Below are 27,313 nucleotides of genomic sequence, written 5' to 3' on the forward strand. Positions count from 1 at the left end.
GAGCCGAAATGTGCAACTAAATCCCAGCTCTGCCATAATTGGTACTTGGAAGTAAAAAGAGTTGCTCTTTCCAAAAATCTAGTCGTCATGGGATAGGATTTATATTTTTATCTAAACCATCTCATTGTTTATTATATTTTCAAAAAAAGCTCTTTTTATCCCTATATTCCAATTATGATTAAAAAATTTTAGGATCCAAGATTACCAGGATTTACAATAGAAAAGTGCGTATAAATCACTTGGTATCTAACGGATTTAAAAAACCGGCTGAATAATGCACCCGGAAAGCGCATTTCGATTCCGCTAACCGAAAGTCAAAAGCAGATACAGTTGTACGCAAAATAAAGAAAACTATTGTATATCTGAAATTGTTAGTAAGTAGATCTCTCGACAATGTTATTTTTATATTCACAAAGAATTACCAGTAAATATTATACAATATTATAACACAGTCGAAAGTTTTGCAGTAAATAGATATTGTCTAATGTTAGATAATGAAGAAATTAAAACCATTACATATATATTTTTTTAAGTTAACTGCCACATATAATGAAATATGTATATCTCATTCAATCTGTTAAAATATTTTAAATCTCCTAATTATGCTAAACTCATGTTAAAAAAAGGAATGTTAAATCTAAACTCCGCAAGTGAAGAAACAGAATTAATAAGATTTTTCGCTTGAAAGATAGATCAGAAAATTATAGAGCTAAGAAAGCGTTTCAATCTCTAGTATAACACCGCTCCAATCATAAATTAGAAGATTAAATCACAATCTATGCAAAATCTACTACATTACTCGGAGTTACGCTTTCTTTATATAGAGAATTCGTATGACACAATATTACGGAAATCTATTCACAGAACAACATCGAGAGATACAGGCATAAAAAATACTAATAAAGTCTATGCACATACCCGACTAATCTACGCACGGCTTTCACAGTTTAGTAGAGATTAAACAAGAGTTTATTTTAACATACTGTATATACTTACCGACTTTGGGACAAAATCTTTCGTATATTTCAATCACAGCTTTCATCGCGCGTATAATTATATATTAAATCGCATATTGTTTTTTATTATAAAAACCAGCTAAACGAGCCTCTATGTAAAAACTAGCACTTACTCAAGAATTTCTTTGCTACTATCCGCGAACGAAACGAAATAGTTGACATGTTTAAACGCATTATAAAATAGATACAACCGCCTATTTCAGACACGCAGTAAACCTAACCTTCCTCTTATTAATAAGTGACAAAAATATAATCGCGATTTATGACTTAAACATTAAATAACATTACATTAATCAGAATACTCTGTAGAGAAGTCGATTTACCGATATTAAAAATTATACTTGAAATATAGTCAAACAAAGAATATGATAAAAAGAGCATTTTAATTGCTATGCAATTCTTTAAAAACTATCAAGTTTTCAATGTATTTAAATCAACTAAAACAAATACAGTTAGATACGCGTTGGTACGGTAAAACGACTTTCCGAAGATACTTATATTTCTAATCTTACAACTAAATATTATATAATATATAATATTCGTCATATTGTATTTTCGGACACCGCATAATATGAAATCTCGTATTTGCCATTATTCCATTGCAACTAAACAATGAAATAAGAAATAATGATACTTAAATAATTTTCTATTTAATTACCAATACACATTTTTAATTCTTTATATTATATATATTTCTAATTAATATTTATTATCCCCAAACATCTCTCATTGTTGTAAATTCAAAACAATGTTTCCTACACGATCGCAAAACTTTTTCTTTTCTCTTTTTCTTCAAAATCAATTCTAATTATTTTAATTGCAATAATCCTAATTATCTTTTAGCCTTAAAGCACAGGGGACTATATAACGATCACTTGAGTTTGACAATCGATTAGTACGAAAAACAATACATACCTGGCAACTGTGTCGTAGCAGAAGGAGTAGATGTGGTCCGTTGAATTCGATATTGAGCCGATGGGTTTGGTGCAGTATTGGGACCTGGCGGGAACTGGCTGGCTGTAGGCGACGTCGGTGGAGGAAACGCTTCGGCAGGAAACGGAGATTGCCGGGCGGAGGCTGCCGTCCCCGGCGAAGGCATTGATCGTTGTTGTTGCTGCTGTAGCTGTTGTTGCGTCGTGACCTGTTGTTGCGGCCTCACCTGGTTCACCTGGTTGAATAATCTCGGTGTGTTGCCGTAATTGCCCTAGCGCATATATCGTGCAAACGTATAAAAATATTCACAGAAATAAAAATACGTTAAATATAAAAAATGAAAAGCAGAAAACAAAGAAAAGAACAATATGCATATCGTATTATAAAATGCAAATAGAAATCCAACGTATTGAACGTATGATTCAAGCTTGTTTTTAAGCATTGCATTAACTTGCAAATTATTCATACAAACATAGATTAAGCTTTTTTCCACATTTTTATTTTTCAAATAAGATGATTAATATTTAATTAATTCTAACTAAAGCTCATATTGAACTATCAATTCTACAGTACCGACTACTGATCCATAATGGACCAATCACAATGAGGCTGATTCCTTGTGATTGGTTCATTATGGATCTGCAATCATAGTCTCTATAATAGCTTAATGAAACTAGAAACTTGTACGAGTATTTTTGTTCTACTGAGCTGATCAGGAAGGAAGACACTAAGGAGATTTCACTTTCATAAATAAAAGTGGGCCAATTTTGCGTTTCAAATTAAGTTTCGATTCTCGACAGCGCTTGTGTACTGTATAGTCCTGCACGTAGTGAGTGCGCCGTAATTAGATTAGATACTGTAGGAAGAAAGAAGGACCTAATTCCTGAAAGAAACATTTTTATCTCCGATTTCCAAAGAAATTACGAATCTGGATATTTAATGTATATATAATGTTTAAAGAACATACAGGACAAATAGGAGAACAATTGCAATGCCATTTTGTTGTGTAGTGCTCGATTACAAAACAGGATATAAGGACGTAAAGAGAAATACCGGAAAGAAATTAAGTTCCTATCAGGTTATGCATTCTTTTTTAATCTAAGGTTTCAGCCTCCAAAGGCTCCAAAACGGAGACTCAGTAACCAATGTAACCATGCAGACAAAGTCGCCTTCACAGAGGGGTTAAGTTACGTTCATGATACTTTCCTACGGCGCATTCATTATGCGCAGGACTACAAACTTCACAAACGCTGTGAGTGTCGAGAATCGAAACGCAAAATCGACCCATGTGTTGAGGACTGGCTAGATTAAGTGGAGTCTCCTTAGTTTTCCTTCTTGGCGGTGTAACAATGCTTTCATACTCACTTGTGCCACCCGTGGCGATAATGGCGGATGAGAGAACGATACCGGCAGTATACCGGCCGGAGAATGTGGCGAAAGCCTCGCCGCGGCGGACACTTGTTGACCACTGTTGAAATTACTATTCACAATGTGGCTATAATAAAAAGAAAACCACGTGTTGAGATTTTTAAGAAAGCTATCTTAAGCGGAATAAACAGTCCGGGATGCTTAACGGGATACTTACTGCTGCGGTATCGTCGATGGATGGGAATACGAGTGAGCGAGTCGGTGACCAGAAGCCATCTGGACGGATGCCCCATAGCCTGGAGAAACTTGTGAATCTGGGCCATTCGATCGCTGAATAAAAAAAACATTGCACATATGTAGTTATTATGCATCTTTTAGATACAAAAAATATAGTAACCAATTTTTATTAGAAATAAGCTAATACAATCTATCAAAAATTGCGAATAATTATATTTTGTATAATTTGACTATGAAATTTTTAATATCATTTGTTATTATTATTTTATATATAAAAAGTCAAGAGAGAAATAAGTTTCTCTAGTAATGTTTTATTTTTAATTTCTCTTTTAATTTTTTATTTCTTGTACTTTTGTGATAAACTGTATACGACACATACCTGCAACGACACATTCGGCGGCGCAACGGTATTGTTCAAAAGGTTGTCAATGTTAATGCCACTGTTCATTTGATCCGTCGCAGTAGCATTTGATGGGATAAGCAACTGTTGCTGCTGCTGTTGTTGCAGTAATCGTTGCTTCTGCTGTTGCTGCTGCTGCTGTTGCTGTTGATGTATGAGCTTAGAACGTTGTTGTTGCAGCTGCAACTGCGTAAACTGGCCGGGTTGTCTAATGCTTGGCTGATTGAACCTCATCCTGGGCTGTTGATACATAGGAGGTGGCTGGTAATTATGACTGGCAGTCGTCACAGGCGTAGTTCCCAACTATAACAAAATTCAACGATTTATAAGATTATGGAATACAATGCGTTTTTCCTGCTGGATTACCTGCGCGCGATCCTATTGGCTACTACGCTGGAAATGGTAATATTACTCAATTTTCATAATAAATCAGCAGAGTCCGGATGGCGGTATTGCTTATCTCCACTCTAAACGCCGTGTGCCGCGAGAAGCAATAGCTGCTTCACTCATATATAGCTGATTCATCATCTGGAGGTCGATTATGAATTTTGAAAGGTAAAAATTACAAAAGTGAGTGAAGGTTACTAGGTATTGACCAATTAAATTATGAATACTCTAGTGAATTTGCTCACTTTTGTAATTTTTATGTCATTTGAAGATACACAATCGACACCCAGTCCTTGTTTAACATTAAATGTTGCCCTGACTTCATCAACCTGATTTATCCACAGGATTGAGAAGATCAATAACGGAAGTTTTCTACATCAAATTATCGATCTTGTGATTAATATATCAGGCCGATAAGTTAGAGCTACTGCAGGACCCTTCGAATCATTGACGGGCAGTGTACTGCCACGTATTCAAACGATATGATATATCAGACAATTCCCGGTTTTCAAGAATTCAAGATTCGCTGGCCGTCTTGTCCAATGAAAAGATTTCAAGCTTGAGCACTAATGATGGGGAGATGATCAATGCCGCGCCTTTTGAGAAATTGATTAATTGCTCGATGACTTCAAAATTGATTATTCGACTATTCGACACAATAAATTAAAAAATACTTTTAAGAAAACGAATAAGATTAATCCAAAATAAATGGCTTACAATAGAAGAAAAAACTTACCGCAGTCGAATAGGCTGGAGGCGTGCCAGACATAGTTATACTGGAGGACGTTGAATTCACAACAGTCTCACACAACATCAACGTCTTCTGAATAGCATTAATTGCCATTGTTTCGTTCATGACATTATTCTCCGGCGCTTCAATATCAGCTAGAAGAGTTCCTGTCATAAATGAATTTATTAGATCTTTTAGGAACAATCAATTTTGTGCGAGTAATTGTAGTTATTCATAGATACACGCACACATGCGCAGACAAACACATATATACAAAAAATATTTTTTTCTGTATTGTTAGAAAATTTTGTTTTGATAAAAAAGATGGAGAATAATCAGCTCAGAGCAAAGCATTCATCATATGCTCATGGAAAATTATTGTTTAATATTTTGCTATACTTACTTGCGATATCTTCATCCGGGACAATCTCGATAACCTGATCCAAAATTTCGGAGAGATCCGGATCCGACGACTGATTATGCCAGTTAGTTGGATCGTTGCTAGTCTGACGGTATTCTCCGCTACCCGGAAATTCGGACTCAATTGGTCCTATTTGGGGCCTCTGTTGCTGCAAAAAAATATACTTTTGTTTAAAAATATTACCTAAGACAACGAATCAGTCAATAAGGATATACAGTAGAAATTTGATTGTTTTTTATTAACTTTTTAACTACAAAAGGTATTTAATGTTTATACTAAGAAAGTAGTTTGTTATTTATAAAAAAAACGTATGAGAATGCTCAGTCAGAAAATACTCAATTTAACCCTTAACCGAGTGCACCTCCTCTCAAACGTTAGTGGGCACGTGCATCACAAATTTATTATTTAGGAGTTAAATTGGATAAATAATTAGAGAATCTGAGAGAGCCATAAAAGCAGAATTAGAGAGCCATAAAAGCAAGTAAAATATATTTATAATAAAATATAATATTAAAATTGTGTATCTACTTTTTTATAAAAATAAAGTTTTGGTTAAATGTAACTAGAAAATTAAAATTAAGATAAAAATTGAGAGATTTACTAAAAAATAAAGACATTAATACGAGTAAAAATAAATTACAGTCAAACCTTTGTAAAAGTCATGCTTTAACCTCCGTAATAAAGGCTCCGTCTATACCATGATGCAAGTAGACATGTAATCTATTTTCTGTTCCTGCACTAGACTGTTCTAAAATTCTCTTTCTCGCTTTAGACAAATATGAAATGAATATCTATCTCACTTTAAGTTTCAAAAGTGTACAGTACAGAAAAGAAACTAGGTGTCGTCTATAATACATGGAGTAAGAAGAGTAAGAAATTGACCAATCACAGTCGAATGTGAGAAGAATAATCGACTGTGATTGGTCAATTTCTTACTCTTACTTCTTATTCCGTGTATTGTAGACGACGCCTTTGGTGTGCTTGTAACTAAGACAAATTTGCGCATAGCAACGCGCTGATCCCATTTTCCGCCATTTTACAACATATATATTTGCGCGGCTGTCATATGATTTGAAAAATGATTAAAAAATATATTAAATTTAAGTAAAAATAATAAATAATAGTAAAAAAAAAAAAATAATAGCTAAAAAATTATTTACTATAAATAAGTGATTATTTACTATGTGTGAAACTAAGTTTTACTGTCATAGCAGACGTATTGAAACAAAATTCGCCAAAAAATGGCGAAAAAAAAGTCAAGCTCTGATTGGTTGCAGCAGATAAACATGCGCAAGAACACACCATAGGTCTGTTTTCTGTGACTGAACTAGTGTACACTTTAGGAACTTAAAGTGAGATAGATATACGTTTGATATTTGTCGAAAGCGAGAAAGAGAGTTCTAGAACAGTCTAGTGCAGGAACAGAAAACAGACCACATGTAGGCCCGTCTACAATACACGGAGTAAGAAGAGTAAGAAATTGACCAATCACAGTCGAATGTGAGAAGAATAATCGACTGTGATTGGTCAATTTCTTACTTTTACTTCTTACTCTCTGTATTGTAGACGGGCCTTGTCTACGCGGCAAGATGTAACACGGCGTAAGAGCGCAGGCGCAGGCACAAGAGAATTATTACCGATCGTAGTGGCGTGTCGTCACGATGCAACGGAAATAAATTAATTTTATTTTCAACACCTGCGCCCACGTTACGCTTTACTGGCGCGGTTGTTATACATGATTGCGCAGTTTGGATCCTTAAAAACATGGACAAGGAAAATTATTATAATATCGAGACGTCACTACCGTGTCTCCTGATAATAATGAGAAAGATGATATAATAATGGATCAATAAGGAATAATATATCTGTCACAGAAGAATGTGTGATATATATCCATACATTCATTAATTTTGTGTATCCTAAAATATATATACACAACTTTATATTAAAACACTACTAGTAGATATTATAAAAAATCACAGCTGTTTATTTTTTACCACCTGTTTGTATCAACGACAACAATGTTTAAACATTCGTACGCATCTTGCGGTTATTTTGTGCCTGCGTCGCGCATTCCCTTGTAGAAAAGCATAGCGCAGACTTCTTGCATCTATGCCATGGTGAAATATATAATAACACTAAGGCTGGTATTCATAGTCGATTCTTATTTCAAGACCGTCTTAAGTAAGTCCGAATCTACAATAGATGATTTAAGCCTTAAGCCATAAGAAATTGACCAATTACAATCGAATTCGAGAAGAATAAGCGACTGCGATTCGCCCATTTCTTATGGCTTAAGGCTTAAAACTCTGTTGTAGATCCGGACTAATGTCTCAAGACGCTAATGCAGCCCTCTGATTGGTTCGTGACTTCTTAAGACCGTATTTAAGACGGTTTTGAATATAAGATCTGACTATGAATACCGGCCTAAGCGCTTATTGGGACTACAGTCATTAGATCAAAAATGGCGGTCGAAATAACCAATAGAAAATTTGTCGGCATTTCGGCTCAGATAAAAGGATTGAGCTACTTTGTCTCGGCCCACAATCTTACTTTAAAAGGCCTTAAGTCATAAGTTGAAAGAGATTAAGTGACAATAATTTGTCTTTAATCTGTTTTTGCGCAATCTTTAGGCTTTAACCATTAGGCTTAAGCAAATTAGGCAAAACTCAATTCTTACGGCCTAAAAGTATAACTAGTACAAGTTATGTGGCCGATATATCGTCACTTATAACTTACAGCTTACGGCTTACAGCCTCTTAAAGTAAGATTGTGGACCGAGCATTTGGTATATCTAGAGCTTTAGCATCGAGAAAGAGAAGTTTATCCTCGAACATACCGTCATAGCCAAAGAATTATAACCTCTTTGGTCATAGCATATATTGCTCTTCTCAAATCTACCCAGCTAACAATGAAAATTAACAGCGCATGCACGATTAAATAAGGATGCTGATGGTCATCTCCAGACTCCAGAGATAATCAAGGGAGAATCTTCTTCTTTAATTATTTTATTATTTTATTATTTCTTTAATTATTTTCCATTCCTTTTTGCTTTGCAAATTTCTGAACCTGTTTTATCTTTCTCATTCTAACTATATGAATATTCAATCATTAATGAAAAGGCTATATACACATATGCAATGTTCCACATGTGGCGAACAAGTTAAAGTCTTAATTTACCATTTTTGTTAAATTAAATTTAATCGCGCTCACCTGACTTAGCATATGACTGAGGTAGGTATTGGTTGCTGGACGAGGTAGTTGTCTCGACTGGCTTTGGAGAGGACGCGCCGACGTCGCAGTTGTCGTGATCGCATTATTATTACCAACTTGCAAACTGCCACCGGTCCAAGGCTGCTGTTGTTGCGGTTGTGGTTGCGGTTGCTGTTGCTGTTGCTGCTGCTGTTGTTGTTGCTGTTTCGGCGGTTGCTGTTTTAAGCGAAGCAGCTTGTCCTAATTAAAAAATCAATTACAATTATTATTTAAAAAAAAGAACCTTGCCCATTTTTATATAGATTCTGATGGAATGAAGAGAAGCCAAAATGTAATTTACGTTCCATTAACTGCGCTTGACTCTCATTTGCCGTATATTTTTTTTATTTTTCAGTATCGAGTCTTTCGAATACATATCTTTTAATAAAAAATTTATTCAAATCGTACCTGTGGCGTTGCCGATATCTCAGACGCAGAAATCTGTGGGATATTCGTTTGTTGTGGCGGTTGTTTCGCTAACAAAGACGCCAACATTTTATTCTTCTCCCACAGCTTACTCGTTGCGCTATTCGAGGAGCTCGTTCCCGAAGAAGACACCTGCGAACCGTCCACAGGTCGCTTCACAGCTATGTTCAAATCACCATCCTCTCCTGGCCTCTTCTGGCCTACCTGCGTCGTGTTCCCGAGACCTATATGATCACTTGATTGCGACGGTGACGTGTGGTTATATCCAAGACTTAGTAAAAGAGTATCCTTATTTTGAATGTCCTAAAAGCAGAGAAAAGAATGCATAACCCTAGATGATCACTAGGGGTCACTATGACTCCACCAAAAGTTTGGACTAAATATTCATCAACTTAAATTTCGAAATAACGCCTGACGCTCCATCTACCAGTGTAGTTTGAGGGGCTCCGCACAATAAAAGGAACAGGGAACAGAGAAAAGAGAATAAGAATTTCAACCTATCAGAAATCATGTATTGTGGAATACGCAGTGTGTATTCCACAATACATGATTTCTGATAGGTTGAAATTCTTATTCTCTGTTCTCTGTTCCTTTTATTGTGTGGAGCCCCTAAGTCTCTAACTACATTACCATGCGATTGGCATGACGTAAAACGCGTTAGTGGAACGCGTTAGATTATTTTTTTTTTAATCACCCCAATCAATCTTCAAAATAAACACATTTTTTGAAATGCCTGCTATTGCAATAATTTTTTTATCGAAGTGCAGCATCTGAAGACTTTATCTCTAAAATTTTACACAAAAATATAAAAAAATAAAAAAGTCAGGACTTTTTAATGAAAAAAAGTCACTTTTCACTAGACTTTCATTTATGAATTTTTTTTACTATTTTAAAATTATTAATTCAGCAAAAAACCAATGCGAATACATATTTCAAAGAATGTTCTTAATTTTTTTTGACCCTATACCTATGAAAATAAAACTGTGGCAGCCATTTAAACGTGCTTGGAGGTCATGTTGACCCCATGTGATCATCTAGGGTTAATCTACATTATCATCCTTTCACCATATTTTTTCCACTTCCACTTTCCCTTCCTTTCCTTCCTCTTTTTTCATTAATTTAACTAACAAATTTCGGTCCTCTGGCCGATTATGTATCTTGAAACGAGGTAAAAACGAAAGTGAATGATCCCTTTTACACCATTAAATCAGTTAGTACGTGTATCAAATTGGTGCGGATATTTGATACGTCCTTATTTACACCGATCTGTCTCAGATCAGATTAGGTGACATGATGTCTTCACTGCTTTTCAAGATATAAAAAACCTCCAATTCTAACTTTAACCTGAATTTACAATGGCGAATTTTAATATACGAACCAAGCGTTTACAGCACGCTGAGATTCTTTGATATCATTTGATACGCGTATCAGCTTGATCTGATACTCGTGATTCAGAAGTATCAGACCAAAATAATCCGCCAGCGTTTATACCAAGCGTATCAAGTGATTTGGTACGGATATGGTACTTAATACGCGTATCAAGTGCTTGGTGTAAACTAGGTTTCTGAGTTTACTAATCATTAGAGTCCGGATTATCCGACGTATCGTAAATGCAGGTGACTTGGGACAGTGTAGGTAACTTGGAATAACATGTATTTTTGTTAAATTTAATCGCAGTATCCATCCATGAGTCTCCAAAGGAAGTTTAAGTTTTAATTCCATGATTGTGTAGAGTAGTACGTGTTGAATTGCACGTTTCTCACAATTCTCCCTACTGCTGCCATTCGTCGCAAGCCGTGGAAGCGAGCGATGGAACGACGGCGCCACGACTTGCAACAAGAGGGTTAGGTATAGGAGGGAAAGCTAGTCAAGAGGTGTATTCTTTTTCTAAAAATCTAGGCTAAAATTCTTGCACGATTCATCTTTCTTCTTTTTCTCTCCACTAAAAAGAAAAAGAAAAAAGGTGAACCGTGCAAAAAGTTCAGTTAAAAAGAACAAAGCCAAGATTGATGCGATCTCAGAATTTTAATCAGGGCTTTATTAATTGTTTATAATTCCACTGGTCAAAACCTAATGACTTTGCTCACTTTTAATTTTCACCTTGGTTTAAGATACATAATAGACATTTACACGCGCGCGTTTGAAAAAAAAAACATGCACTTGATTGATGTAACCTAGAGATTTTCAAGTAAGAGATTGGACATCGTTTAGACAATTTCTGATTGGTGCGCCATATTTTTCATTCAGGCTACTTAAAATAGAATGAGATAGATACATAAAATAAAATAAGATGCGTGGATGTCTCATTCTATCTTAAAATGCCTACTGATAGACGCGGCAAATGTCGCGCGCGGCATTTGCTGCGTCCATCATTAGGCATCTTTATGCATTATCTATCTTATTTTATTTTAAGTAGGTTCTAAAAAGTATGGCGAAGCAAACGTATAGTGTCCAATCTCTTAAGCTCATGGCACATAAGGTCTGTTCTTTTTAGCTGAACTTTTGCACCAGTTCATCTTTTTTCCTCTTCTTTCCTCCTGGAGAGAAAAGGAAGAAAGATTAACTGATGCAAAAGTTCAGCTAAAAAGAACAGGCCTATAATGAAACTGGCCGCCGCATCAGGGCCGAATAAGTAGCAGACGCGAGTCCCTAACGGAAATTTTTATTCTCGTGCTCGTGAATCGTTTAAAATATTGAAAAAATTATCTACAGAACTCTAAACATAAAGAATGAGTTGGATAAAGCAAGCTACGTTATTACAATACTTTAAATTATCCACTAGAAATTATTCCTCTTATTTTCATTTTTGCACTAAAAATTCATTTTTACGTTAAAATGAAAATAAAAAATATAACCTCCAATGGCTTTGGTCTTGACAAATGTTATCCAGGAGATGATTCTGAATAGCATTTAAGAGGTTTTAAGTCATTGGTCGAACACCTTGCGTAATGCTAATGCCGGTGATACTGTAATTTTTAAGCCTTATAACTCGAAAAGTACTTAATGAAAAAAGACTTTATTCTAGTTTTTAAAAGCTCTTGACACCAGCTATTAGATTCTGTCATAAAAAATAGAGTGTTCCATTTAAAATAATCGATTTGACCTGACCTTGGCGACACCACCCAAAGTCAAATGGATGTCATCAATAAATAGATCTTTTTAAACCCTACAACTTTTATGTCAAACATTTTTCTCAAAAATGCTTTGCTTTCGAAATATTAGACAATTTCTAGACTTTGGATATATACCATATATTGATTTATATTATTATACTTTGTCCACAAGATAACTTTAATTTATCTTATAGAAAGTTACTTTTCTTATCTTATCATGCATATTTAGAATATTATTTTCATTTTATTCCTTATATTTGATTTGTTTTATAATAAGTTATTCTTTCTTTTACACTGTTGAGCACCATTATTTTGATTTCTATAGTTAAAATATAAAACGTACTTGTTCTTTCAGCAAATTTCTGTCTTCGTCATGATCTTTCATCAGCTGTTGCAGGAGTTCATTTCTTTTCTTCACCCCGGCACGTGTTTCTTCATCCTCGTCGTCATTTTTCTCATTTAATAACTTAAAATACAAAAAAGAAAGAATTAATTATGGGAATTAAAAGAAACGAGATCTGTTAAATTAGAGATCCGTATACAATTTGTACAGAAAAATGCAAAAGTTATAAAATTCAAAAGTAATAGATATTTTTCAAATTTTCGATTTCCTTCAATCGAATAATAAAATAAATAGAAAACAAAAGATATTTAATATAATTATCAGCTATAAAGCTATTTTTAAAAGAAAAAATGCAATTATGAAATCATAGGCCAAAACTATCTCTTTATATTCTATCATTCGTTAAATCAACATATTTTGATCATTTTCTTCTTCTTATTGGTTAGTTATATTTTGATCAACGTTTTTTTTTTCTTATCAAGCTTTTGCTGAATTTTATTTATAGTTTTAAAAAGTTAATTTTTTGCAATTTTGATTGTTCGTAACTTTCAATAAAATTTGTAAAATTGAATTATTATTAAATCATAGGCCATAATTAAAAAATTTTTAATAAATTTTTTATTTACTTCTTAAACATCCACTTTTAACTCCATTTAAGACACGAGAAGACTATATATTCAAACTTTTTTTAAACATTTAAATACATTGAAAAATTCTTTTTTAAACTCAAAATATATTAATTTTTTTAATTTTACCGTAACTACAGTTATGAAAACAATATCTAAGTTCTAAACATCTTCAAACATATGTTTGAAGTATAGAATGCAAGTGAACCTCCGCCTTACATTAAATGATAAAAAAATAAAGTTTTGTTTATCTACAATTTACAACCACATAATATTATGTGGTTGTAAATTGTAGATAAACTATGTGACCAATTATATAAATTGTACAATCGTCTAAAATGTTTGCTTCAAATCCAAATAATTCATTGTTGTAGTCAAGGATTAAATTCATTTTAATCATTTTTCTTGATAGAGCATCTCTTTCAAGATATTAACATTTCTAATTTTTTTTCTTATTACAAAATTCTAATTACAAAATCATAGATTAATTACAAACGGTCGACTTACTTGCAATAACATGTTATTTCCGAGCGACGATTTAGAGTGCCCCATGCTCGACTTTGGCATGTTGCTAGGGCTCGTACGCACTTTATGTTCCGTATGATAGTCGTCTTCGTCCTGCTGGTTCAACAGGATTTTCAATATCCGATGCTTATTCTGATTATCCGAATCGTTGTTTGTATTGTCCTGACTATCGTCACTAGCGCTCGGGCCCTTCGTCAATAAGTTTCTGAGCCTACCGGACTCGGTGGACACAACACTGTTGTTCTGAGTTTCAACAGCGGTAACGGCAGTGTTGCTGGTCCTCGTGGTCGCATTGTCCATGGTACCGCCGCCACCACTGTTGCTAGTAGGACATCCGCTCTTGTTGCTCTCATCAGTTCGTTTGACGGTTGTTGTGGTGTTACTACCAACGCCACTGACTCCGCTGCTGATACCGCTACTGCCGGCACCGCCGCCGCCGTTGGTGTTGACATTAGTGGCAGCATTGCTCAATGTAGCCGTCTGTGTCGTCTCCTGAAGAGGACTGAAGGGGAACGAATTACTGAAGGTAGGAGCGATGCAGACCGGATTTGGGCTAAGTCTGTCTATAGGCATTAACGTCGAGTTAGAGAAAGTTCCCTGTGGACTCGGTGGTGTCGGGGATGGCTGGGAAGGTGGTCGTGAGTTTGGTGGCCCGCTTGCTCTCGACTCCGGCCTATCTGTCCACCCGGCACTACTATCCAAGTCCCATGTGGAACTGGGGAAGAGCTCGAATTCCAGGTCCATGTTCCCCGAAAAATGGTTGAACGGATTGCCAGTTGACGTGCTCAGCGACGTTAGGGGGTTGCACGAATCACTGCTACCGCCACTACCACCACCGCCGCCGCCGCCGCCACTGGCACCCCCCGTGCTAAAGGCGATCGAGTTCGACGAAGTGGCAGTTGTCGCTGCCATACCGCGAGCACTGATACCACTCACTTGACCGTTCAGATGCGCGACGGACATCAGCGGGCCACCCACGTTATTGTTATTATTACCGTTATTATTATTACTATTATTCGCACAACGGTTGCTAGAGTGTCCTGAGCACACTTTGTTGTTGGAAAGCTGACCACCCTCGATAGGCATTAAGTCATTGTCCCTATTATGGGCAAGAAAAACAAAGTAACACATGAATTTGCCAGTTAGCTGCATCTCTTTAACCTAAGACTAAGCGTAATTTATCAAAATCACACAATATTCCACATCAGCTTGGTCGTCTCTCTTCAAGAGTATCAAAAGTAATTTATTTTTGCGTTAGCCTGTAGCTTTAAGAGTAAGAACAGCATCCAAATCTTAGTTTAAGAAATTTCCTATATGCATTGCGATCAGTCCTGTCTAGCAGACTTGCAGAATAAAACTGTCATATAATTGCTATAGAATATATTACATTCATTTTTATAAATAATTATTTCAGATCTAATATTTTTAATAATCTTATAGATATCATAATTTTTATTGTGAACTTAAAAATTAATTATTCTACATATTCAGTACAATGGAAAACAAAGATGTTATCTAGATATGTTATCTTTATTTAGGTGTGAAGAATAGTACTAAATTTCTCCCTTTACAAATTTCAACTAATCAGTTAAAGGAAAGAAGGAAACTCGATGCAGCTTAATCTCACTACATCAGACAAAAATAGATTTTTTTTATACGTCTTGCCATATTTAATTAATTTACTAGAAACAAAATGTCTCAAAATCATTTATGACCTAGAAAGAAAATAATTGAACTACTACGAAATCTATCTAAACTGATATGTATGTTGAATTAAGATTTATTAACGAAGAGATGCCGTTGTATTTATTACACATATTTCCAAGCATGATTCAGATAAACAGAATTAAAAACAGAAAACATTCTGAAATTGTGTTAGAACTTTATTCGTGCAAAAATATTAGCGCAAAAAAAATGTGATTTGTTTTGTTCTCTATCAATATTAATTTCCGTTAAATGCATAAATACGGGATTATATGTATAAATAAAGCAATTCTTATGAATTATAAACATCTCACTGAATTAATACATTAAGTATATATAATACTCAAAAATATCAGATTTTTTTAAATGTATATAATTCACTAAGATCTTTAAATCTGCGTAAAGATTGACTTGAATAATTTTCTTTATATAAATAATATGGAGCATACAGCCACAGCACTAGATGTTTCAAGCGGACATAAATTAAAGAATATTGACAATAAACGCTAGTCAAGAATTGATTATGTAACATCTTAATATTTTAATGTACTGATGATGGTCAAATCTTGATCGAAACGTCTACTTTTTATCATAATATAATTTTAAATATATGACTTTCGCTTAAAACATCTAGTGCTGTGGCTGTATGCTTCCTATTATTTATATTTTGTATTTTTAAGCCACCTCTAAAAGTTTAAATTTTCTTTATATTAATGTTTAAGAAAAATAAGTACAACTGTGCTAAAAATAATTAATAAGTTAAAACCAAATTTAACTTTTAAGAAAAAACTTAATAAAATACTATAGGTATACAATATGTGTTTTAATTACATGTATCCTAAATTTTAGAAAAAGTTTTATTTTTTTTTTCAATGAAATATTTAAGATAAAAATTACTCTGAAAGATCTCGAGTAACATCGTAATGAATTTCTCGAAGCATGAGTACAGTAACAAGCAAATGTTGTGTGCTTAAAAGCCCTCACCATATCCATATAAACATTGTTATCATCTCGTCAAAAATAAATTACGTAAATAATCACGTAATATGACAATGTTAGACCTGAGCAAAGTTAATATGTGGCGGATGTTGTCGAGTTTAAACATTAAAAGCAAACTGAAATACATACATAACTACTAGGTTACGGTGAAAGACAATCGTTCAAGAGTGGCCAGATCTCCAACACCAATAAGAAACCGTATTAATGTACATGCAAATGTTGTGCCCTTTGCAAATTCATTGCAAACCAAATATGTATTATAATACTATGAAACATAAAAAACTCCCTGATTTAATGATCTGAAATTAATAAATTGGTGCAAATAAACGAAAAAAGATGTGAGCTGTAAATGAGCAATTCACCCTCTCTCTTTTCTAAAACTTAATCGTATTAGGAATCGAGATAACTAATTAGAATATTTATTTTTATATTTAACTGTTGTGCAGAGATATTTGAACAATTTTGTTACCAAAAATATAATTTATTTACAAACTAAAAATTTTATTTTATTATAATCCATTTCTTTCTAGAAATAATTTTTTATTGTCCCGTAATGTATTTTATATATTAAATTATGTGCAATAAAAATGTGTCACTTTTGTGCTCGAAAAAGCGTTAGTGCTAAAACAATTAAAAACTACTTATATATATTAAAGAAAGGTTATTAAAGCAACAAACTAGGTGACATAAAATATAAAAATCCACCAAAAATTAAGTGGAATTAAAAAATTGTGATTAAAATAGAATATTAAATCAATAAATGTCTTCATTAGATAAGCTTATTTTAGATTATGGGAGAATTTGTTAAATTTTTAGTATAAAAAAAAAATATTCTTGTTCTATTTCGATTCACAAATTATTTTTTCGTCTAAATATCAAGTTTCATTAGAATATCTTTTTCGTGTGAAATATAATATATTAATATATAATAAGATTATTTTAACTTCTATGTACTTTTCAATATGCGTAATAATTTATTTAGAGTTTATCATTCAAAATTGAAAATTAAAGAATAATAATGATTCTTTATAATGCTATTAAAATTATTCGCAAGAAATAAAAGCAAACTTACCCAATAATAGAATTAGTTGCCATTATGAAGTCAAACGCGTCCTGCGTATTCAAAGCCGCTTTGAAAAATTTTGACTTTGTTTGTATCTTAAGGAACTTATCAGGACTAACGCGCAGTCGGTAAACATCGCTCGTACTTTCTCCGACTTGAACCGTATCACTCAAATGCTTCATGAGTGTACTGCGATCATGAGGGTGGCACAAGTCCTTAATCGCTGTGCCTACCAGGTCCTGCAATAGAAAACGCGTTTGTCAATACCTTTCAAGAACCGGCTTTGAAATATGAAAAGAAGACACATATCTAAAAAAATAAAATAAATATTAAACATTAATAATTAACAACTAGCTTTTGTCCTTGATATCTTTTAAATTGTTTTATTCAATTGAGCTTCATGTTTTAATTTGATAAAATAATTTCAATAGTAAAAATAATTAATTCTATTATCTACCGATAAATATGTAATATAATAACAATTATAACTACGCAAAAAGATAACGATGCTTTTTAAAGCTGTTGGAAAATGTATTACTAAATTATCATCATCAATCATATTTAATCTTTTGGTAGCTGAAATAAATAATAGCGACAGACAAATGTGATTAATTTCATTATTCCAACGAAAAAGAAAGACAGTATGCTTTTGTAATTACTAAATGCATTAAATAGAGATTACAAAGCGCACTCTTACGTTTCTTCTTTTAAAAAATAATTTATACTACAATTAAATCATAAAAAATTCTCATCTTAGTGAAGATACAAAGAGTTCTTCATACATACTTTATCATTTTATGTAATAGAGTTCAATAATTATCGAATTCTACATATCAGAATAAGTGAACATAATGATATGCGACATTGTCCTATGTGTCTTTACCTTGTTTAGGTACTTGGAATAAGTGGGGGACAACCAACTGATGTCGACCGCGATTATTTTCCCAGTGGTATCCAATCTGACGGTGAATTGCTCAACGGGACCAATGAGCTTCTCGTTCGGCGGTATTCTACGCGCTACGCACATCACGCAAGGAACAATGTCTGACGATTCGGAGGATACATCACCACTCTCGAGACGATCAGCGTTACTGGGCAGAAGAGCAGAACTGATTTGCATAGACTCGTACTTTGATAATCGCTGTTGCTTCTCTTCCATAGTCTGGTCCTTATCATCGGGAGGCTTCACTAAGAAGCGACAATTAAAGGTGCGATTCCTGGTTTGAGGCTGTGGCTCGCTGGTCCAGCCTAGAATGTGTAAACTCAAGTGTTTTCTTAAACGATCAATAATACTGAATTTAATAATCGCAAATAAAAAATTTCGTAACTTTTGTAATGATGGATATGTAAAATGTGTAGTATACAAGATCCCGAAATTCACAAATCAAAATACTACAGTAAAATAGTTATTTATAAATTTTTATTTTAAGCAGTAATTTTTGAGATAATAAGAATTTAAATATGACTAATTATAGACTATATGTAGACAGTTACCTGTGAGTTTTTTAGTAAGCGCGCTGAAGTGTGAGCTCACTAATACTACCGCATGCGCAATTCATGGACAGATGGCCGTCAAAACATAGTCTGTAATTAGCTATATTTAAATCTTTATTACCTCAAAAATTATTGCTTGAGAAACAAATATTTACAAATAATTTTTTTTACTTAATTTTTCGAAAACTTTCTTGCTGTGGTATTTTAATTGAATGCAAATACCTTGTATATATTAATTTCTAAAGATTTGGAATATTTTCGTCAATATAAACAAATCTTGAATTATTTTGATTGATGCCAAATAAAGTTCAAAAAAAGCTAAATTTCATTTATAAAAATTTAATTAATATGTATCTCAAACAAGATCTTCCTAAGAAAAAAGTGACATCAAAATTCATCAAAGAAGATGCATTTGAAATTCAAAGCAACTCTTATGAAATATCTTTTATCACACAATAATAATTTCACCAATTATAAATTAAAAACGCATTTTGAAGAATGTAAAAATAAAAATTAGTTGGCTCAAATTATTGCAATTAAAAATATAGCTATACAAAATATAGAAAGTACGATGTGAAAAAATAACTAATTTATCAAAGATATTACTCTTAGAATCTGTGAAAATTACCCACAACAAGAAGAAGGTTAAGAATAACTGTGCGAAGAAATTGAAAAACGAATCGCGGTCCCTAAGGAAGAGGGTCATTTATGAATTGAAAAAGTAAATTACCCATGACCTACTGATTGTGTCTATCTACAATCTACCCTGCGAGTGTCGCTACCCCCTATAGGAAAAAAATGTGCGCACGCGCGCGCGTGTGTGTGAAACAATTAAGATACGTACCTAAAGACATGGGTAATAAACTAGGCATGAAGGTGTTGTGATCTCCATGATGAATGATGTTGTAAATATCCTTTCCGAGCACATCGTCCTTCGTGTAGTTTATGTACTGCGTTATGTTATCCGTAACGTACTCCACGCGGCCCTCCGTATTTACAACAAATAGAAAGCCGTCTAGCGCCTGCAAAGAAGAGATACGACGTCGTTGTAGCAATTACGAAGTGACGGTCCGCGACTTTTAAAAGAGCCACAAAGGATGCAATTTGCTTTCCTGTTTGACGGTGATTAACTATATGAATCTCATCTGCTAATTTCGATAATACGAACCTCAAGTAAGATAGGACCAACTTGATCGTTGGACAATATGTTGGGATTCGAAGAGGACACTTCTCCCTGTTGTACGGCATGACTATTGGAACCCTCTTGTTGCCTAAAGTGCCGAATCTGTGGAGCAAAAAACGAAAATAATTCTATGTATCGACATTAAAAGAAAATTATTTATACTCAATATTGCTGAAGATGGTTTGAAAGAAACCAAAACGTTCAGACATCAATCATATATCAATCAGTTTTTACTTAATCTAATGTGAAATTGTGTGCGTCAATAATATATATTATATTAATTGCGCTCCAACTACCGTACTGTATTAATGCTCTCATTGCCCGGTTATTAATAAATTAAATTTGTATTGTGGAAGTAGCGACTGATTCTGCTCGTGGCGAAGGGTACTTTGCTCTTAAACCTAATAGTGTATAATTCGGTTAGGGGTTAGTTCTTGAGGAATGGATCAATATATTAACTTTTTTTTGACAGCACAAATTAGCACAAAATGAGCACTAAATAGTTCGAAAGATTTTTTTTCGATTCTGCTCATTTGGTCCTGCTAGCTTGACAGAGGTGAATATCAGTGATGTTCTGATACTAAAAATTGGTAATAAAAAATACCGGAAAATATTCCTGGTATTTTTTACAGATTTATAAAATAGAAATTCTAATTTTAAAAAAATTAGAAGTTTATAACTGTCAATTATAAAAAGTGTACATAATGAAGTCACACTTTTGCGCAAAAACTTAAGAAAATTTGATCATAATTTTTTTTTCATCGAGCTATTTAAGTTTTTGTAAAATGCGAGACAATTGCGAGCGTTTCTGAATTTATGAACAGCAATGTACACTACATAAAAAAGTGAGGAAAGGTGAGTCGAACCCCATATCTGTTTACCGAAGCTAATGAATATCTTTTAAACACTGTAAAAAATTGATTGCGAAAAGTATCACATTTAACAGAGATTCAAACCTGGTTTAGCATGAAGGAAACAACCTGCTTTAGTATGGAGGAAAAAACGCAAACATCCATTCTAAGGTATATGGTGACACTAAGAAAATAATTATACAGAATTTTTGTAATTTTAATATCAAAGAAACCACGAGAGGGCTTCCATTTCATACACACGTGCTTTATTAAACGAAGGAAGCGTTGGGTCGACACGTGCAGCCAGTGCAGCGTGTACAAGTGCCATCTACAATATATAGTTCTACTAAAAATCGACAAATTTCACTATCTTGTCGAAGATTGATAACCAATCAAAATTGTTATTATCGTACAGTGTATTCTTTAAACAAAATAAATAAATAATAAATAAATCATCAAATCTGTCCCTTCTAACGCAGATCTCTTTTAGAAACTGAAGGAAAATTAATGCGCAAACGTAAAAAAAAAATCATCTGAATTTTGAGCGGTCAGAAACTGCTTTTTCCGTTAGCCGGAAAGCCAGAGATGTGAGAGGTAGCAATCGTCAAAACATAGACTGCACTACCTGCGTCTTGAAAACACTTTACAAAACATTCCAAAACATCCGAGCTCATCGCAAAGGATATACGACTATATTTTTATTTCTCGATTACGCGAGAGATATCGTGAAACAAGAGACGATATATCACGCTAGAAATGAGACGAATAATGCACTCGGCTGGGTATGAGCTTATTGTCACGCACATTTGTTTTTTTCGCATGTAACACTTACGACGGATTTGTCGCGCTGGTTACGGCACGAAGATAATTAACAGTTTCACGATGAAATGATGCGCAAGCAAATGCAGATGGTAGAAAAACACACGATGTATCAATGGAGAAGCGACAAAGGAATCATCAAGTTACATATAACAGCGCGACGTGATTAACAATTGGTGATCAGAAGTAGTGAAAAATACACTAAAAAATAGTCTCGTAATAGTTATTAAATATTGAGTAAAGTAATTTCAATCAAATGTTCGATTAATATAATCAAGAATAATTTTACTTTTTCAAATATTATGTAAATTTCTCAAATAATAATATAACTAACCGTTTTGGTATAATAATTAATAATTACTAAATATTTAGAAAAAGAAAATTATTTTTGATAATATTAATTGAACATTTGATTGAAAATATTTTACTCAACATTTGATAATTATTCCCAGATTCTTTTTTCAATGTACAATTTGACAAAGAATGCAGCGAGATAATAATATGGCAAATGCATAAGACAATAAACAATAAAATAACAGTATATAAATTTATATTTACAGCTTCAAAATCGATCTGATATTTTTTGGAGATTAAAGATTTTCCGGCACCTCATACAACTCCTTGTAGCTCTTGCAAAAATGTTTACTCCATTTAAATTAATTTTTTATTTTGACTTTATAATTAATTAAATTGACTTTTAGTATAATTACTTAACTTAATTTGGATTATTCTCAACTTTGCTGCCGAGAAAAACAAATCGCAAGTTAGTTTTCAACTGAAAAATAGCAACAATTATAAAAGTAAGATCACACACACAAAATCAAAATTTATTAAACAAAATAAATAATAAAACATTTTTATAAAAAAAAAAGGAATAGTTAAATATAATACATTTATGAAAGCATTTAGAGAACTTAAAATACCCAAATTTATTGAGTAACGTAATGAAAAGTTTTTCTACGAAGAGTTGTGAAGCACCTCTTTTAGTAGAATGTTACTTTTAGAACTTAACTCATTATAAATAAATGGCTATATTAAAAATTCATCCCATTTTATTTATTTAGACCTTTAAACTTCATTATTGAAAAAATCATGAGATCTTACTACCGGATCTCATTTCAAATTGAACAAGAAAGTGACGTAACGAAAAAATCAGGACACCTCTCTCTCTCTCATATAAATTTTAGATGTTCGAAAATGTCACGATTTAAAAATGTTCGTGCAATTGCGCTGAGAAAGGAACGCTTAGATCTTAATTCGGGTCATCCTTGTGTATTCCTACTTTCGTCGAAGAGAAGAAACGTCGCCGCTTCTCGGTACGCGGGGCCGAAATTTATTTTACTGAGTAAAGGGCTAAGCTGGCTATGTACAAACCCGAGAAGAACGATCGAAAGTGCACGTACACGTCGTATGCGTGCGTGTGCACCGCTCAGTTTTTGTGCTGTATGCACAGTCCATTAGCCGCGTCGCGCGCGCGCGTCTGTTATTCATCATTGCGTCATACCGCTAACGAAACAACGACACCGCTTCAGGGAGGGACTTAGGAAGTCGGGTCCGTGCCCGAAGAAAGTCGTTGCCCAAATGTAACGCGCGGCGAAAGCCACGTAACTCGAAAACTCGTCGGACACGCCGAGCTCGAAGTCGTAAAACGCGCAAGTTATCACTTGGTACATTATACACGCGTAAAAAGTAAATGTCTCAATAATTGAATGTGCCCAGTGATTAAAAAAATCAACGATATATTTTTAAATATTAACATTTTTCAATAAGAGCTAGAAATGCTAAATATTTTCTATCAAAATAAGTAATAAAAATGTATAACTTCGATTGTCATTGCGAAAAAATTGTTCATTTCGAGTTTCGCAGGGGGGAGGGGGGGACAGTCATATTTTACTTATCTTCTCATTATCCTGAGTAAAACGTAGTGTGACACAATTTTGGTCTACATTTTCAAAATTTTTTAAATATTACTAATACCTCGTCATTAGTTCAATCATTGGGATATTTACTTTACAAAGTGGGTAACGCTTTTAGTTGTTATTTCGATTGAGAATTTCGCAGAGAATAAAAAAATATTTTGCAGCATGATCTATAAGTCGAATAATGTAGAATCAATCACTCAAATCAAGATTCTTATCGCGCGCGATAAATTTATAAAAATATATTATTACGTCTCTCCTTATTTCTTCTGGAAAGTATTATTTCATGACGGAGAGGAAAAAAGCGTCCAGATGATAGCTCTAATGTATGCCGGTTACGCAGCATTAAATTGTCGTTTACGATCAGTGACGTAATTACATCACGCAATGCCATCACCGCTGAAGAATCGAGATACTTTCTCCTCATCAAAGAGATCGCGTCCCGCGGGAAAGAATGAGAAATGATTCTAGGCGCGTTTAAAGATTATCTCTCCTTTGTTTCTATCAACCGCGCAGCTTCATTATCATTCTCGACGCAATTTGAAGAAACGACATAAAAGCGCAAATAAGGCGCACTGGACTGTACACCGGGTGTCCATACAAAAAGGAGATATTCTCGAAACTAATCCATTAAAGACGTATTTTTTAATAAAATGAAAAAATTATGAAAAAAATTACAGATTTTTCTATATTGTATTTGAAAATAATATACAGTTTCGCGGCGATTTAAAATCTAGATAAAACATGATTTCAATAAGTAGACACATATTTAAAAAACAAATGCAAAATGAGAAAATTTTCATTTAACTATCAAATTGTTAAATATTTCATACATAACATACATAAAATATGTATATACCTATATATAACATGTATATAACGTTCATTTTTACACGAAAAGTGTAGATTTCACTTTTTGTAGAGACACTCGATACATTCTTAACGGCGAGAGTGAGAGGGAGAGAGATTCGTAATTAAAATTAGGCAACATTTTTATCTCGAGCATCGATCTAATGCTGAATGTAGGGCACAAATACGTATCCTTGATCGTTAAGGAAATAACGTCACTAGTGATAGTTTCCCCGAGATTGACTCTCCGGAAAAAAGTCGATTCGACCCAATTCATAATTCACAAAGGAACGTTTCGGAGGGGGTTTGCGATGTCGCGAATTACTATTTCAGACGATCCAAATACGGCGTCGGTGATCCCTTCGGCTCTCGAGAGGAACGCGCGCGCGCGCGCGGACGGAATTCCTGCGTTACCGGCCGGAATTCACGGTCGCGCGGTCCCGCGCGCGCGCGCGCGGAAAAGGCGCGTCCTTGAGCTCGTATCTCGCGGCGCCGATAGATCGCGCGGCCCGTAATCGGCACGGCGCGATCTGCGAGAGTGTTGCGGCACACGCGCTCGTTCGCTCGTTGCGCGCGCCCGCCGTGGCCTCGAAAAGTCGGTGACTCCGCGGGCCGTCGGCGCGGCCGAGTCCGACAAACGGCGGTATACGCGTGTATGTACGTTGCGGCACATGTACGTGTGTGCGACGTTGCCGCTAGTCGTTCCTCGCTGGAAACGACGGGAACGTGTACGTGGGTACGCACACACAGACACGCGCGGGGCTCGTTCATACGTACCGTACGTATGTACGTGCATGCATTTCTCTCGTCGCGTCGCGTCGCGTCACACATGTCGCCCGCGATAAATTCTTCTTCGGCTTTTCGCCGCGCGCACCGTTTCCATGACCGACCGGGCCGCGAGAAAGGGAATGAAACTGCGGTTGCGGAAGGAAACTTTTCGGAGAGATGGGAGATGATTATGTCTGCGCGAAAGAAAAAATAAAAAAAAAAAGAGATAAATCGGAGAGAGAATAATTGATTAAAGTATAACGTGGAGTATATATATAATGTTTGAGAATCTCGTGCCTCGCTAGGGGGCGCGAGATATATTGAACCGTTCCTGGGCGATTCCTCCACTTCACAACGCGTCGCGAAACGGACGGACGAAATCTCCGGCGAGTCGACAAACAAACCGCACCGATATCCAGAGAGGGAGGACGCGAGATAAAGCAGGTCGAGAGACGCGCGATATTTTATATGTCTTCCCGCTAGAAATTTTTTAATCGACTCTACGTCGATCGCATGGGTCGGGGGCTATTGCACATAGCGCCATCGTGCAAATGACGTCACAGGACGAACTCTCGCTTGCAGTTTCTTTCTTTTCTCTTTCTCTTCTTCTTTCTTCCTCTTTCGCTTTAGGTTCAGGTAGATCGAGTTATAGCGGCGCCGTTTGAAAGAAGGTTTCCTATTGGCCTCGGTGACGTCACTTCAAGGTCACAAACTCTCTTGGATCAGATGAGAACAACGTTGCGAGCAACTCAATTGCCATCTTTTCCTTACGACTTTTCGGTCTACGCGGCTCCGCATTCACGGATCGCTACATTGTGATGAATTTTCTCTTTATCTTCCTTCATTTTGAATCGACTAATAATAGTTGCGCGTTCAGCAGGGAAGACTGATTAGCGATTCTTTAATACCATTGGTTCTTGCCTTTAGCTCTTCGTTGGATCTAAATGAAGGAACCAAACATATTAAAGAATCATTGAGCCTCACTGATCTCCCTGCTAAACGCAGCTATTGAAAATAGAACAGGAAAAAAGTTCAATTCATGTGTGCATTAACTCTTCGTGATCATTGAGATCAATTTGATAAAAAAATAAGTTTGAAGCTCTATATTTCTAAGTTCTTATTCGAAATGAGGCTTGACTTACTATCTACCTGAAGTTCAAAGTACTCTCTATCTGGACCCCGATTCTGTAACTTTTAAAGATAATACAGTATCGTTACCTTGTATAATACTTGCGCAACGACAATGTAACGATACTGACGTTATCGTTCAGTATTTTTTTTTACTTAGAATGGAAACTGTGAATACAACCGATTTAAGTAAGGTCATTTTGACCATAGTGTGACCATTATGGAACTTTCAAAAGGTGATAATATACCCCCACGAAGAATTAATGCTATCCTTTTTGCAGTAATTGTAGGAACTACAACCTCAACCAATCAGGAATCCACTGAGCAACCTTGGAAGCTTACCTGCCATTGCTATGGTTCCTTACAAGTTATACTCAAAAACGCGTTCAGAATCCCATTGGAGTGTTCCTAGAGTTTTACATTCAATAAATAACAAATAAAATGATATCTAGGCACTCGAGTGTGAATCTAAATATAACTAAAAAAAGACATCATTAATGCACGGAATTATACTTTTTCTCTAGTCTATATTCAAAAAGTAATTGAATTTTTTCCTAGCCCACAATGAAAAAAGACAGTGCACTGCACTGATAGATTACAAAATCATAATAAAATTGAGATGACAATAAATAGAAATTATTTTTGGAAAAATCATGATATCATTCAATACTTTTGATAATAATATCATTCGATATTTTTGCTAATGATTTTGTGATGAATTCTTGATATGACAAAGAATTTTTAGTTAAAAAGTCACTT

General features: G+C 34.6%; 1 protein-coding gene across 6 annotated transcripts in view; it reads right to left on the reverse strand.

Moving 5' to 3' along the window:
• LOC108764600 (nuclear receptor coactivator 3) overlaps positions 1-27,313 on the reverse strand; it is a 151,306-nt gene that overhangs the window by 13,326 nt on the left and 110,667 nt on the right. For 5 of the 6 annotated variants that reach the window (XM_018512911.1, XM_018512914.1, XM_018512913.1 and 2 more), the window contains 14 exons: positions 20,206-20,322; positions 19,882-20,059; positions 18,427-18,791; positions 17,553-17,782; positions 13,760-14,876; positions 12,627-12,749; positions 9,153-9,473; positions 8,706-8,945; positions 5,475-5,640; positions 5,078-5,238; positions 3,934-4,257; positions 3,535-3,647; positions 3,315-3,444; positions 1,932-2,220 (listed from right to left, as the gene is read on the reverse strand). In XM_018512911.1, the coding sequence (XP_018368413.1) occupies positions 1,932-2,220; positions 3,315-3,444; positions 3,535-3,647; positions 3,934-4,257; positions 5,078-5,238; positions 5,475-5,640; positions 8,706-8,945; positions 9,153-9,473; positions 12,627-12,749; positions 13,760-14,876; positions 17,553-17,782; positions 18,427-18,791; positions 19,882-20,059; positions 20,206-20,322 (3,874 nt within the window). The remainder of the gene's footprint in view (positions 1-1,931; positions 2,221-3,314; positions 3,445-3,534; positions 3,648-3,933; positions 4,258-5,077; positions 5,239-5,474; positions 5,641-8,705; positions 8,946-9,152; positions 9,474-12,626; positions 12,750-13,759; positions 14,877-17,552; positions 17,783-18,426; positions 18,792-19,881; positions 20,060-20,205; positions 20,323-27,313) is intronic. The other variant, XM_018512915.1, reaches the window with a different exon arrangement.

The sequence above is a fragment of the Trachymyrmex cornetzi genome, unplaced genomic scaffold (assembly GCF_001594075.2).
Source record: "Trachymyrmex cornetzi isolate Tcor2-1 unplaced genomic scaffold, Tcor1.1 scaffold44, whole genome shotgun sequence".
NCBI classification, from domain to species: Eukaryota; Metazoa; Arthropoda; class Insecta; order Hymenoptera; family Formicidae; genus Trachymyrmex; species Trachymyrmex cornetzi.